Source organism: Polyergus mexicanus, unplaced genomic scaffold (genome assembly GCF_030449975.1).
Source record: "Polyergus mexicanus isolate NDT 795.1 unplaced genomic scaffold, iyPolMexi1.0 SCAF_22, whole genome shotgun sequence".
NCBI lineage: Eukaryota > Metazoa > Arthropoda > Insecta > Hymenoptera > Formicidae > Polyergus > Polyergus mexicanus.
Window position 1 is genome coordinate 3,637,583 of NW_027223342.1, and position 16,879 is coordinate 3,654,461.

Consider the following 16,879-nt stretch of genomic DNA (forward strand, 5'->3'; position numbering starts at 1 on the left):
AAGCAGTGGTATCAACGCAGAGTACTTGACTTTGACGTTAGCGCAATCGCTTCGGATTCGCCCACAGGTTATATTCTCGAGGTTGATCTAGAGTATCCGCAACATCTTCACGATGCGCACGCTGACCTACCGTTCTGTCCGACGCGCGATAAGCCGCCCGGCAAGCGGCAAGACAAACTCCTCGCAACCTTATACGATAAGAAGCGTTATGTCATACACTATCGCAACCTACAACAATGCACGCGTCACGGCCTTCGCGTCGCAAAGATACATCGCGTATTGCAATTCGTTCAATCCGCATGGCTCCGCGATTACATCGAACTCAACACCCGGTTTAGAACGCGCGCGACAAACGATTTCGAGAAAAATCTGTACAAGTTAATGAACAACGCGGTATTCGGTAAAACTATGGAAAACGTGCGCAATCACGTCGATGTAAAATTATTAACAAAGTGGGACGGACGATATGGCGCGGAGGCGATGATCGCGAAACCAAATTTTCACAGCAGGAGCGTCTTTTCGGAAAATTTGATCGCTGTCGAATTGCGCAAATTCGACCGATAAACCGATCTACGTCGGCATGTGCATCCTCGACATTTCTAAAACGTGTTTGTATGAATTTCATCACGAATACATGGTACCGTTATATCGAGAGAAATGTAAAATAATGTACACCGATACAGATAGTTTAATTTATCACATCGAGTGCGAGGATGTGTACAAGAACATGAAACGCGATATTGCTAAATTCGACACGAGCGATTATCCGATTAACAATGCGTACGGTATACCGCTCGAGAACAAGAAAGTGCCGGGTTTGATGAAGGACGAAAATAATGGTGCGATCATGACTGAATTTGTCGGGCTTAGAGCAAAAATGTATGCATTGCGAGTAGATAATAAAAAAGATACAAAAAAGGTTAAAGGCGTCAAGAGTAACGTCGTAGCGAGAACGATAAACGTTCGACGATTACACGCGGTGTCTGCGCGATGAAATTGAGATGACTCGACGACAGTCTTGCATAAGATCCAAATTGCACGAAGTGTATACAATCAGCGAGACAAAAATTGCTCTGAGTCCGTACGATGACAAGCGATATATCGTACCTGATTTGACCGACACGCTACCGTGGGGACATTTCCGAATACCCTTATAATATAATGTATATATGTATGTGTGTACCAGGTATATAAATATGAAACCGGAATTTGTAGTTAACGTCAAACCGCGTCATTGGCGCCATTTTCTTGTTTTGACATCTGATGAAGATTTTCAACTCACAACAATACAAGTTTCATACAACAGCATAGTTTTTAATAGCGTTGAACATGTCGAATTTTGTGCCTGGAAACCACGATTTGCGGACAGCATTGATTTTCTGTTATCATTTGAAGAAAACTGCTGCAGAATCGCATCGAATGCTTGTCGAAGCTTACGGTGAGCATGCTCTTGGTAAATCACAGTGCTTTGAGTGGTTTAAAAAATTCAAAAGTGGCGATTTTGACGTGAGAAACGAAGAACGTGGAAGACCACCGAAAAAGTTTGAAGACAACAAATTGCAAACATTGTTGGATGAGGATGACGCTCAAACGCAACAACAACTCGATTTGAATCAAGCTTTGCGTGAAAAACGACCAGAATATCAAAAAAGGCAACACAAAGTGATTTTGCTTCATGATAATGCACTATCACACACAGCAAAACCGGTCAAGGAAACGATTGAAGCGTTTAGTTGAGAAATACTTTCGCATGCGGCTTACTCACCAGATTTGGCTCCATCCGATTACTACTTATTTGCATCGATGGGACACGCACTTGCTAAGCAGCACTTCACTTCTTACCAAAATGTACGAAAATGGCTCGATGACTGGTTTGCCTCAAAGGAGCAACAGTTTTTTTGGCGTGGCATCCACAAATTGTCAGAGAGATGGGAAAAATGTATAGCTAGCAATGGGCAATACTTCGAATAAAATATTTTTTATCATTTTCATACAATAAACGTGTATTTTCTATACAAAAATTCCGGTTTCATATTTATATACCTGGTATGTATGTATGTATGTATGTGTGTGTGTGTATCGGGAAAACAAAATAAATATAATTCTATCTTTCTTTTATATTTTATATTTCACATGCTGAATATATCTTACATATATTTTATATGCTGTATATATTTTACATATTTCAGATACTTTATATGTATTTCATATTTTTTATATGTTAAAAATAAAATACAATTTCTATGAATTAAATCACATTGTCCTTGTGTATCCAAGAGTTGTGCAATCCATCGAATCCCAGCCATTTCACGTAAACCTCGTCACCTCTCCTGCGCAGTACTTTCTCCACGAGATACACGTCCGGATAAGTCGCGCGATGCAACTCATATTCGTAGAACGCTCCAGCAATAGATTTTCCGCGATAGTCCTCGAGTAGATAGGTTACGGGATTAGTACGCTGCACTTTAATAATCTTAAACACCTCGGTGGTCCAATTTGGTGTGTAACCTTTCTCGAAGATCGTCTTATACTTGTTAACGCGTACCGGGTTACCTACTTTAAATCTTGCTGATGCCGCAATCTTTACGTTGCTGTATACTGTATTTAAAAGTTTATCGGTGATCGCGGGGGTAACATCGATAGGTCTCATACCGATAGTGCGATGCTTGCGCGCGTTGTAATCCGACACGAGTCGCGGCAACGCGTCAACCCACTTGTAAGTTCCGTTTAGCGTAAACATTTTCCACATGTCATTTTTTAACGTGCGATTAAATCGTTCGACAACCGATGCCTTCAACACCGAATACGTGGAATAATGATTAATATCGTGTTTTCTTATGAGACGTTGTACGTCGATGTTGTAAAATTCCTTTCCCATATCGGTTTGCATGTTTTTCGGGCATTTCTTACTATCTCGAATTATCTCAGCGATAGCATCAGCCGTCTCACTTCCGCCTTTACTCTTGAGCGGTACGGCCCACGTGTACTTGCTCAGCACATCGATGACGGTGAGTATGTAGTGGTAATCTTTGTTGAAACGAGAGTACGGACGCATCTCGACGATGTCAGTTTGCCACAAGTCATCGTAACCTCGCACTATGACGCGTCTTCGGGGACAATTTCTTCTCGCCGAAACATGCAGTTCCTCGACGAGTCGTAGCTTGCCGGGCGGCTTATCGCGCGTCGGACAGAACGGTAGGTCAGCGTGCGCATCGTGAAGATGTTGCGGATACTCTAGATCAACCTCGAGAATATAACCTGTGGGCGAATCCGAAGCGATTGCGCTAACGTCAAAGTCAGAGATATCGTCGACCCATCGAAATTCGGCATAGGGCAGCAGTTGACACATCGCCCAACCGTACAAGTTGTTTACATCGAAATACATCATGTACGATGACGGTTTCGATGGATCGTAAGACGGCGTGTACTTGTTATTGGCTCGCGCGTATCTGCCGGAACATTGACTCAGGCCACCGCGTATTCCCTGTTCGATAAACATAACCATATCGATATCAGTAAATAATTCGAACGTAATATTCGTATGTTTTAACATGGCGTCCCACGTGTATCCGGGAAGAGTATAATAATACGCGGGGTCGAGCCCATAACTCTCGATACATTTGTCGCGGAAATTTTCAAAAATATCTGCCAATAACAAGACATCCGTTTTTAAATACAGATCGCTGTATTCGCCCAAGGTTCGTAGGAAGAACCGCCTCCAGACGTTTTCGGCGTGCGCGTAATCGCTCTCGGATACGGTGTCACCGGTCAAAGAACTGTAAAATGATTCGCGCGGTGGTAAACATGTATCGTGCAACCTATCGACACAGTCAATGTATTCGTATGGGAAAATACCTTTTCGCGTCAATAAATTGAACTCTTCAATTGATAAATTTTGAAATTCCGATTTTAAAATTTGAAGTTTATCATTATTTAAAAACGATGCCAATTTTTCGAGACTAGTACTGAGAAATTTGTATGAATCGATGAATCGTAACTTTATATCGCTTCGCCAATCTGATTTTTCAACGGTATCTTTAACTTTAACATGTTTCGTGAATGAAATATACTTTTCTTTTGCTATCGGTAGTACGTCGATCGAGCCTTCGAACGCGATAGCTATTTCTTTGATGATAAAATGTGAATCGTAACCGGATAAATTGTGAAATACTATGGGAATACAAAAAGAGTCTTTATAATTTAAATTGCAGTTTGAATGCGCGGGACCTCGATACCGCCCGGTAAGATGGCAATGATCGCGTACGCGTGTATCGTCTTGCGCGAACGGTTTTTCGCAAATGTGACAGTGTGTCGCGCTGTGAAATTTTTCCCGCTCATCTCGCGTTAAATTTACCATGGGGACATTCATGGTTAAAATAGTTTTTACGCGTTGCGCTAAATTTTTTAATTTTTCTACGGACCACGAAACGCAATCGGTACTACGGCGAGAATGATACGCGGATAATGATTCGTCGTACGAACAATGTACATAATAACCTATGCTAAATACTTGGTGATGTTGAAACGTGTACGTAGACGTCCTCGGATCACCGTCGGTCTTCCTCAGCACGCACTCCAAGTCGGCGTATACGACGAATGGAAGCCGCTCCTTTCTGTTGAAATTGTTGAACGCGAGCCACTTGTCTTTATTGCCCGGTAGTCGAATGGCGCACTCGTTCATCTCTCGGCAGTCTACAGTGTGCGACTGCAATTTGTCGTCTGATCTAAAATAGTGTAAACATCTGTCAAAAAAAAAAAGAAAAAATAGAAATAATTAATTTTTCTATCGTATATATTATATATATATTGCATTTTTATTAAATATACGTACCGATCGCAGATATATTTTTGGCCATTACGTTTGCTCAGTTGCGAGCTCACGAGGCGGGATAAATTCTTGATCCATGTAAAATGTCCGAGGTCTTGCGAATCTTGTATATACAACAAGTTGACGTGTCTATCCTTCTTTTGCTCGCTTAGACGTATCGGGATAATGTTATTCTCTTTCTCTTTCTCTTTCTCGATGCAGTATACATTTATTGAAATGTCGTTATAAAGTTCAAATTTTTTAATTTGACTCAATGTCATCGGAAATTCAATGTCCTGGAGATTTAACACTGTCGTGTAATGAGGATACGATGACTCCCGACCTACGTCTCGTGCAGCTGGATACAAAGCAGCGACCACCGCCCACGCAACACACACATTGTCTTTGGATTGCACGTTTATTACCGCTCTCTTCATTATATTATTTCTCGCGGTAAATTAATATGGCATCCCGCGCGCATTGGATTATATTTATTTATATTTATAATTAAATCAAGAATTCGCGACAATGCCCACCCGCTATCGCGTTCTTGAAATTCTTCGAGCGAGGCAAGGGTGGGCTCGACGATGCGTCGCTCGTACCACTCGTATAGATCGGACGTGCTAAAGAGTTCACAGTTTCTCGTATTTACACTTTTATTTGCCCGTTTATCACCCGACACGAATTCACCATTGAACACAGTGTTCACTTTCACATTAAAGTGTTTTTTCAGCACATTTTTCACGTGTTCGAGCACAATGTCTTTGGCGTCCTCGAGAAATTGACGAGGCTCGATGTGATTATAATTTATAACCGCACCAGTCAATATACGGCTCTCAAACGCCGTATCAATCTCCCGCCAAATGAGTCTTTCCGCGGTATTGTAATCACCACTGTAATTACCACCGCTATATATAAATTGTCTCTCTAATCGAGTCCTCGCACTCTCGAGTCGTGCGATTCTGACCACCAAAGATTGCCGAACTCCGATCGAGAGCCGCGGACGCTTGATACGACGGCATTCCTCGAGCTGTTTGATAAATTCTTCGCATCGCTGCGCCCATGCAAAATACTCGCCCAAAGTGGCGACTTGATGCGACAGCTCCAACAGGTCACGTTCAATCTGCTCGGCGGTTTCCATGTTTTTTTTTTTTTTTTTTGTTTTACTGTGTACAAATCGGACATATGTTGCACGGCATTACCTGATATAATGCTTGTCTGCAATTGGAGCAGGATCGACCACTTATTACGTCGTACAGTTCAGTTACATGCTTCCGAACAGCATACATGTATCCATAGTCAGTGTCTGCTATAGCTATCATACACGAAGCACATACAGCATAATCACCACCCGTAGAATAATAAAAGTATATGGCACAAAATTTTGTACGTTCGTTCAACGCAATAATTTCTGAATGAAACACTGTCTTCTCAACAATTTCCGTGAGGTCCTCGCTTTGATCGCTGTTGTAATCACTGTCGTTTGATAATGCGTGATCTTCAGACGACTCGTCTAGTATTGCCTCGAAATTATTTATTTCCATTTTCGCAGATTGGCAGAGTGACAAAATCTGGTCGCCGTTGAACACTTGACACACAAAAATTATAAAGAATCCACTATACTTTTTAAACGTAAAATCTGATCGCCGTCAAACACTTGGCACACAAACTTTTTAACCGATGTATACACTTTCAAATCGTGTACTACTATAATTTTGACACCCTTCGTTCTTCATTTATATATATTTCATCTATCACCTTTAAACGGCTCTTCTTAGAAAAATTGCGTGGGAGTAAGGTCTCTCTAAGATTTAACGAATTGGACTTGTGCATAAGTGGGGATCTTCCAACTTTAATAAGTTAAAAATCATGCCAGTGTTCTCATTAGACGGAATGTTTCTCCTACTTTTCGTATTTTACTCGTAGTAATCGTCGATTGGTGAGTTTGGATATCGGTTCGAGGGTTCCTTCGCACGTGATCATGTTAGAGAAAATTCTATTTTCTTATGAGTATTTTTATTGCTGCGGATCCAGCCGTGTTTATTAAATATTTCGTTAGAAAAATTATTGTCATTATGTGCAGCTGTGCTTGTTGGGTATTTTGTTAGAAGAACTTTATTATCTAGTCGGTATATTTTAGTTTTCCACCAAAAAATTCCGCTAATCTTTTATCTTTTATTATGTCTTTTTTTTTTGTTTTTTTTTTTTTTCTTTTTTGTCATCTCGAGGAGACCGGTGTCGTTTCATCACGGATCTTCCTGTATCTTTCTCACGGTTACCGATAAATATAATTACGGTCTGTTTATTGCACGATTTGTTTTTATCATCCATCGGCAGAACGTAACAATATTATTTATAAATATTGTGACCCCCGGATAAACGGCTCTTCCTAGAAAAGAAATGAAGAGGACACCGTGCCGATTCGGTCGCACGTGCAATCTTGCGAGACGCTATTTGTTCATAATATAATATAAATATAATAACCCGCCTTTGTAATACACCGCGCCGATTCGGCCGCACGTGCAATCTTACGAGACACTATATATTTGTTTGTAATATAATATAAATATAATATAATATAAATTCGAGGATCCGGACATCGGCACCCATCTTTGTAATACATACGCGCCGATTCGACTGCATGTGTAATCTTGCGAGACGCTATTTGTTTATAATATAATATAATATAAATATAATATAATATAATGTAAATTCGAGGATCCGGACATCGGCATCCACCTTTGTAATACATAAGCCGATTATAAACATATCCCAACCCCCAATAAATCCATCTTCCTAGAAAAAATGAAAAGGATAATGGTTTTTTTTGTTTCTGTTTGAAAAACTATATTACCTTGTCGGCATTCCCCCGCGCCTCCAAAATCCCCCTCCGCCCGCGTGACGTCATGCCCCTTCGCACGCACGGTTTCCCCTCGCCCCGCATACCCCTCGGAGGACCAGTGTTAGAACTCTCCTAAAAATACTACTACGTGGGCAGTCAATATCAAGTTAAAGCCACGCAGTCGGCAGAATTAAATACGTCAGAACGAGGAGTGAGTCTCGCAATCGAAACTCGACTCCAGACATACGCACGCCAAGATATCCGCTATCGCGATACACGACGTGAGCTAACGTGCAGGAATCTTGTAATTAAGTCAATTTGTGAATAAAATAGATATATATATTTTTATTCCAACTACAAGAGTGTCATTGTCAACTACATTAAAGTCAGTGAGTCTCCGGAGGCATAACAATACAAATATTTATAATCCATTTATAATAAATCTTATTTCAACAAGGTTACTAGTTGCATTTAATATTATTATTAAAACCAACAAAAATAAATAAAATTCTGAAGTTTATTGCAGTTTATAATTGATATTGAAATATTCTGCATTATGTTATTTTATCGATTTGTATTTATTTTATGTATCTGTGTAAATTTTGACGCCTTAATTAGTGTTTTTGCGCAAGTTAACAAATCTGACGAAAATGAATATAAAAAAGTTATTAGTATGACATTGCCTGTTTATATCGTTGCTTCGAGAGCCGATCTTGTTAACTCAACTATATGCGGAAAGGAATTACGAGACTTCCGAGTCGCCGTGGATCAACGAATATTGTGGAGCTTGAAAAGTAAGTAAAATTTTAATTATTTAATCATGCTTATATCAAAAAAACTCGAAAATTAAAAAAATTAATTGATAAAAAATTTATACGAAAGAGATAAAAAGCAATCAAGAATCAACACAGTAAATTGTACGCATATGTTTTATTACAATCAAATTACATTGATATTTTGACTACGTGATAGACAAATTCACAAAAAGCGTATGTTTCGGTCCCTTTTTTTGGACTATCCTCATCACAATTACAAAGTAAATGGAATATATTATATCAAAAATGTGACAATAATAATATGAAGAATGAGAGTGAGTACTCATGTTATACAGAAGAACAGAAGGCAAATGTTACAATGACAAATTTTGTCTCGAAAATCCATGTGTTATTATTATTTATTTTTGTATAGTGTGTGTCGTATGTCTCTCGGATGTTTTTGATCTCGGCTCTCTGTTTTGCATTTAATTTGGTGAATCATCCCGCTACTCTTTATTTATTTTAAAAGATTTTTAGTTTTTTATACCTCGGAAAGGTTTTCTTTTTTATTATTGATCTTTAATTATTTCCCTCCAGCTTTATAATGTCCTATCCTGTGAACATTATGTCATCTCTTAACGACTAGAACCGATAGGAAACTACGAGATCAAAGGTCAGGACATACGAGTTTTAGCAGTGGTATCAACGCAGAGTACTCCGGAAAAAGGACCGAAACGTTTATTAAAGAAGATTTCTATTTGAATTTTTTTATGCCGACTTACTGCACCCGGCTCTTATTAGCCTATTTTTTATCCTTGTATTTATATAATTTTACGAAATATTTGGAATTTTTACATTAGGCATATGCTTTATTCAAAGAGATGTTCAAACTTTCTACCGTTATATCATAAACCGGTTTCATGAACTGGATAGAAAGATGATCTCATACTATTTAAATAGTATGGGATCTCTTATTTTAATGGTATATGATCATTTTTCAGTTTAGTCATTGATATGATCATTATAATTTAATATTTAAAATTCAATTTTCTATTTTATTTTTAACGTTTTATTTTACTGTTTTTTGTTTGTCAATGAAATAAATTTGTATATAATTTTTTTTCCCTCTCTAATGCTACTAACCCTCAGCCGTAAAATAAAAAACTGATAATGTTACCTTATTAGTTTAATCATACATTGAGATATTTTCTTATATATTTTATTATTATATTATTATACAAAATGTCTCATGATTCGAGATTCATACATTAAGGGCGTGTTAATGAAGTCGTTTAGGGTTAAAATTGTTTAATAAACATATGTCCGTAAATGCTTTCTAACATAACTATAACCATTGAAAGTTGATGTGAATAATGTGATTTGTGATTTTTCAAATGTGAATTTGAATAGAATTTGTAATGCATTTGTAAATAAACAGTTAAAATAAGTTAAATTAAAAATCTTTTTTCTTTCCTTTTTCAAATATTTACATTAACTTTGAATGATAGTAATTTTATTAAGAAGCATTTACGAACATATGTTTATTAAACAATTTCAACTCTAAATGACTTTAATAACACGCCCATGGGACACCCAGTATATTAAGATGTACAGTAATGTTATTTTTCGCAAAAATTTATAACTTATTGAGAAAAATTATTTAAAATTCTCTATTTAAAACATGATTCTATGATTATTAAATAATAACAATATAACACAAATTGTATAAGTATTCAATAATCTAATTCCCGATATTGTAATTCTCTCTCCCAGTTGATCAATGTTATATTGGTTTTAAGCGATATTTAAAACTATATTGGCTTTTGACAATAGTCAATGTCATTTAGCTTTTGGCTTTTGGCTTTAAGCTTTAGACTATAATTTAATATTTGATTAGTTTAAAGTCTAATAAAGCCAAAAGACATATGATATTAATTATTACCAAATGCCAAAAAAGTTTTAGATCTCGCTTAAAGCCAAAAAAACATTGGTGCGATCGGGTCTAAATAATGAAATTTTTAAAGATTACTTTTTAAATTCAACAATGAATGAAAACATTGATGATGTACTAATAATAAATAAAAATTATTGTTCAATATTTATGTTTAAATAATAATTGTTTATTTTATATTTTTGAGTGCTGGATTCTAGCGGGGGATTTAAACCAGGCTTTCTTTATGGAAATAATTACTGGCTAGGGAGTCGTAGTCAATGTCTCGATACAATGAATACAGCTCCTCTAAAAATCGCAGAACGGCATATATTAAATAATACGATATATCGTGATCCACAAAAGGAATTTCCGCCTTTCGAAGTAAATTACTTTGTTTCTCATTTCACACACAACAGTACTCTTCAATACCATATGAATGTCGATACCAATGAAGTAAGTTCATTTTTATAAAATAAGCTTCTCTCTCTTTTTTTTTCTACCCATACATAAAGTAAGCTAGAAAGAATATCAAATTATAAATTAAATTAAAGCCAGTGAACTAATATAGATTTTTCAATTTTTTATCAAATTATATATATAATTGTCTGTCACAAACTCTGAGGAACGATAGGTTTCGTATCGCGTACCTCAGAGTTTGTCGCAGTGGTCCTGAATCACTCAGTACATATTATTAGCAATAATATATATATATATATACAATATTATAGAACAAACTAATCCTAGATATTATGTTTATTCTTAAATCTTAAAATAAACTCTGATTTGTTTCTTTTAAACATTCTAATATACATAATTATATAAGGTGTATTTATAAAATGTTCTATATTATATAATATATGTACATATACACACAAAAGTATTTTAATATGTACTATACAATATATTTTGTTTTAGGATTTAATTACACTCGGCCTCTGTTTACCAGCATCATGTTCTATAAATGATCTAACTTTAATTCTGGAAAAAATATTTCGCGATAGAATTTTTTTTATCAGTGACCTTTATTCCGTGGATTTCAAATTGATCGAGATTAAAAATCTAAAAGACGATCAACAATGGTTATCTTATGATGCAATATTTTTCATCTGGTATATCAAAAAAGCAAAAAAAATATATAATTAATAATATACAGGTGTTTCAAAAGTAGAGGTCCATCGCTCGAGAGATTATTGAGGACCCACAAACAAGAAAAAAACTTAGTATAAACATAGATCTGGAAATGCGTTGTTTTCAAATTATCGCCATTTTTATAAAAATTTCAAATTGCTTCGCTTTGAAATTTTATTGTCAAAATTGAAAGAAGGGATGGTTTTTATGAATGAAACACTCTGTTATAAAATAATTATTATTTTACCAGCAAATAACAAAACATTACTCAAAAGAAATAAGGAATACTTCTCATACGCTAAAAAATAGGCTATTTTTAAATCGCTGAAACTCCGCGAAGAAATCATCAGACCAAAAATTAAAAAACATTTTGAAGCTTGAAGTTTTAACTTTTTTAACTTTTTAGCGCGTTTTTTGGTAGTTTTAAAAGAGAGAACTAATCAGCATCGTGGAAAAGAGGCAACAATGTCAATAACATGACTTTTTTAGAGAGGATTTTCTTGTTTTTTTCTTCTTTTTTTTTGGACCGAGTTACACGATTTTGAAACTAAACTAGTATCTCTTAAACATCCTTTTTAAGGCACAGAATTGAAAAAATATAAAAAATATAAAAAATTCGATAGTTCGTTAAAGTTGAAACTTCAGGCTTTTTTAATTTTAATCTGATATCGCCGAGTATCGACATTAATTCTAAAAAATACAGGTTTCAAAATCAAGTAACTCGGTCAAATATATTATTAAAAAATAGCATTTTGTAGATAAAATATTATAGTTTATGAAACTTGAAATAAATTTTTCGAGAAAAATTTTTTTATCGAGCTGCAAAGTATTAACTACGTAATTTTAAGAACAAAACAATGTATTCGTTTTTAAAGCACAGAACAAGAAAAATATAAAAATCTGAGAAAACTGTTGAGAGCGCGTTAAAGTTAAAATTTTAAGTTTCAAAATGCTTTTTAATTTTTTTCTTACGATGATTTTTCGCGGATTTAAACGGCTCGAAAATATCCTAATTTTTAGTGTTTAAAATACTGTTTTTTATTCTTTGTTTTTTGAATAGTGAATAATAACAAGCAAATTTTTGTATAGTTTTCAAAATTTTGAAATAATAGAGAGATATATTTTGTATTTATTTTATAATTGTAGTGTTTTAGCGCTTACTTTTTTTATAATGATAATTGGCACAATGTACGATATATTCGTGCATCAAAAATATTTACTTGCAAGAGATAAAACTAATATTACAACTAGTAAGTATCGTATTTAAATTATTCGTAATTTTGATTATGTATTATACTCGTATTTGAAAAATCACGCTTATGCATTGTACATTAAAATGATATTTGACTATTTAAAATTAGTGTATTTTCAAGTCGAATAATTTAATAAGGAAATATTTTAATAAAGATCAGCAAAAATTTATATATAGATTTATATATTAATAGTCATCTTGTATATGCATATATTTTTTTAAATTTAAATAATGCTTCTTTCTTCAAGTTTTCTTATGTAATTAAAGCATATGTTGATTTTTATATAAATATATTACTGAAAATTCTATCTTGCGATATAGATGTGGAGAACATGTCCGAGGAAATGGAAATAACATCTTTATCTTCACATCGAGAAAATAGAATTGCAAAAATACTAATATGTTTTTCTGTGTACACAAATACAAAAATAATATTCAGCACAAAATTGGATGCTAACGCAATACCTACTATTCACGGTTTAAAATTTCTGACTATGAATTGGATAATTTTTGTTCATACAATATTCTTCATGTTGAATTATATCGGTGAGTAATTCGAAAAAGACTTATAGAATTAATACATATATACATCTTGTTTTCTATATATAACAGAGATTATTTTGTATATATAGACAATAAAACATTCTTACGGAGAATCTTTTCGGATTTCTTCATTCAAGTATTATGTAACATAATCATATCGACAGATACTTTCTTGTTTACAAGCGGATTTTTAGTAGCCTATTTATATTTGAAGGATAAGATAGGTAAAGATAAAACCACATCGATTAATTACAAAGCAAAATTAAATGAATTCTTTATTCATATAATAAAAAGATTTATTCGGTACGTTTTTCTCGCTGATTATCTTTATTTATACAGGCTATAAATAAGAACAATGCATATAAAAACAATTTAGAAATAAAATTTAAGATAATAATATTATCTCTTTTTATATATTGTATATATATTTATATCTCAAAACAATTTATATTAAGGTTGACACCTGCGTACATGATGATGATAGGAATACTACAATTAAATTCGGCTTGGTACGACAAGAATTCACAATTTTATCCAAATTTTAGATTGCACGAAATTTGTACGAAATATTGGTGGAGAAATTTTGTATACATAAATAATCTGTTCGATCTCGATTCGATGGTATATAAATATATTTTAAATAGTTATAATTAATTTAATATTGCTTAAAAAATATTAAAATTTTATTTTAAATTTTCTATTTTCTTATAGTGCATGATTTGGAGTTGGTATTTAGCCAATGACATGCAATATTTTATAATTGCTACTGTGCTATTGATTTTGTCAACTGTGTAAGTTGATGTATCAAGGATATTATAATCAGCACAATATATTAAGTATATATTTAAATAAATATAAATTGCTAATTTTAGGTACTTCTACATGACTGTTGTCGTATTGGGTGCACTTTTAATAGGCTCTATTGTACTTACCGGTTATATTTCATATATTTACAAATATATTCCGACGTAAGTAATAAAAACATTTTGCTAATTATAAGATTACTTAAATATTGTCTTATTGCAGATTTGACGAACAATATAGACTTTTTAGTGTTTTGTACTATCCCCCATGGATCAGAATAGGACCATATTATTGGCATAATTACTGGTTACATTGTAAGAAGACTAAATAAAAAATTGGTCTTGAGAAAAGTAAAGTATAATTTGATTATCATATGACTCTTTAATGTGAAAAATAAGCAATTATTAAACAATTATAAAAATAGTTACAAAATACATGAATAGATGATTTTATTTAATTATTTATATATTACTTTATATATATTAATATATTTATATTTTAATTAAATATTTGTGAATTTTTACAATTTGTGTACAATTTACTTTCAGAAAATTGTAATTTTATGTCGGTGTCTTGGTAGCGCGTGTATTATTTTCGTATTATTAGGCTTTTATGAACGAAACGTATCTATTCTGTATGTTGCTGTTTATGTTGCGTTAAGTAGAACACTCTGGGCCATAGGTATAGCATGGATTGTAATAGCGTGTTTTACTAAGCATGGTGGTTAGTATATTTCATAAAATATTATAAATCTTATTACACATTTACACATAAATCTACGCAAATAAATTGTAATATTATAATTAATATAATAATAATATTGTGTAATATTATTTCTTGCATCTCTCATTTAATTTATTTTTAATTTATAGTTTTTTTTAATGGCATAACGCATAAAAATAATTCTATAATTTTAAAAAATGTTATTTTTATCATCATACATATATATATATATACAGGGTGACCCATTTTAACTTAGGCAGCCAAATAACTCGAAAAATAAGCACACTACGAAAAAATGTTTAGAATCAAAATTTTGTCATTTCGAGGGGGACGTACAATGACGTTAAAATGAGCCCCCCCACCCCTTCCCCTGGGCGGTGAGGGGGGGCTCATTTTAACGTCATTGTACGTCCCCCTCGAAATGACAAAATTTTGATTCTAAACATTTTTTCGTAGTGTGCTTATTTTTCGAGTTATTTGGCTGCCTAAGTTAAAATGGGTCACCCTGTATATACAAATTATTTTATTATGTTACAGGTATTGTTAATCGGTTATTATCGTTGAAAGTCTTTATCCCTTTCAGCAAACTTACTTATTGTGCTTATCTCGTAAATCCCTTCATTATACAATCGATTCATTTCTTTAGTGAAACATCCGTTCATTTGGAATTACTGCCTCTGGTAAGTGAAGATTATCTCTAAAATTTCGATACTAACAGAAGACTTTTTAACATTTATTATCAATTTTTAGATTCCTATGTTTATAGGATACTTGATGATTAGTTACGTTTGTGCTTACGTATTATCTTTAATAGCAGAAATACCATATATCTTACTAATGCGAATGTTCCTTCAATCTCGCAAGGACAGAAGATATCCATGTCGCAAAAGATTGTAATTTTGCATATTAAATTATTATTAAAATATGTAATATTTAATATGTTATATTAAATATATAATATAATGTAATATTGAAATACATTAATGTAAATATAACATCTTTCATTTAATAAAAAATTTTTTGTTTCATCAAGGGACATTGTCGTTTTGCGCCATGTCAAGCGTAATACAGACAGATTATACATCTATACGCGGTTCACTAGTTGAGTATACTTTATACTTAATTGAGTGTACTTTAAATTATTGGATCTCATTATCAGTAACGTTTGAACCGATCAAATTCCTAATAGACAGACTCTTAATCGATAGTTTGATTTTTTTCTATTATTTATGCAATGCGTACGCCATTTATCATCCACATTTAATTTTCGTTATTAACACAATGCAACAATATTACTTTGAAACAACATACGCCGAAGATCATGAATTTTGCTATATAATAATTTATGCTGATTGCAAGAATGTTGCAAAACACAAAAAAGGCATAAAATTACGTCCAAAAACGCATTCACTCGTTAAATGCATCCGTTCACTTTGCAAGAGTACATTTATCTTTTCAGGAACAATTTATGAAGAGAATGGAAGCGTATCGCGTTAGCACAATAAATAAACGTTGATCGACTGCTTTCGAGAACATCACCCGTGTGCATCAAGCCTCATTCTAGACATGGTATATCTAGACCGAGTGTTGAGGAGTGGGAGCCGAGGTGCACGTAGAAAAGGACATACTCTGTTTCGTGTCCCTTGCGTTCTCTCTCGCTCGCACGTAGCATGACGAATGAGAGCGCTATGCTCCGTGCGAGCGAGAGAGCGCAAGGGATATTAAACAGAGTATGTCCTTTTCTATGTACATCTTTACCCCCACTCCTTAAAAAAGGCCAACTCTCGGTTTAGTTTTTAATAATCATACCATAATATTTTTATGTACAAAATGAGAGAAATCAATTAATGCAAAAAAAAAGGAGTTGTTTTTATGAAAAATCAAGCTATCTTTTCTCTATCATCTGGTATATTTGCCTCAGAAATGAAGGAAATACGCATTAATATTAAGAGAAATTCTCTTCATTAAAGAAGAAATTGTAAAAGAACATCCGTAAAGGCATTTTTCTTCTTATTCCGAGAATCTTTTTTAGATGTAAAAAACGTTGGATGTAATAAAAGCGGGAAAAATATGTATAGAAAATAACATCACA

The 16,879-nt window shown here is 33.7% G+C and overlaps 1 protein-coding gene and 1 pseudogene across 1 annotated transcript; both read left to right on the forward strand.

Moving 5' to 3' along the window:
• Positions 1 to 580: 580 nt before the first annotated feature.
• LOC138942216 (uncharacterized) lies at positions 581 to 1,157 on the forward strand (annotated as a pseudogene).
• Positions 1,158 to 8,221: 7,064 nt separating this feature from the next.
• On the forward strand, positions 8,222 to 15,684 carry LOC138942465 (nose resistant to fluoxetine protein 6-like). Its single transcript, XM_070312703.1, is given in 14 exon segments — positions 8,222 to 8,443; positions 10,543 to 10,790; positions 11,253 to 11,446; positions 12,612 to 12,715; positions 13,039 to 13,263; positions 13,350 to 13,563; positions 13,716 to 13,881; positions 13,972 to 14,051; positions 14,133 to 14,228; positions 14,287 to 14,352; positions 14,354 to 14,414; positions 14,613 to 14,787; positions 15,325 to 15,467; positions 15,538 to 15,684. Coding segments are annotated over 14 exon segments (2,040 nt in total). The 5' UTR covers positions 8,222 to 8,322.
• The last annotated feature ends 1,195 nt before the right edge of the window (positions 15,685 to 16,879 follow it).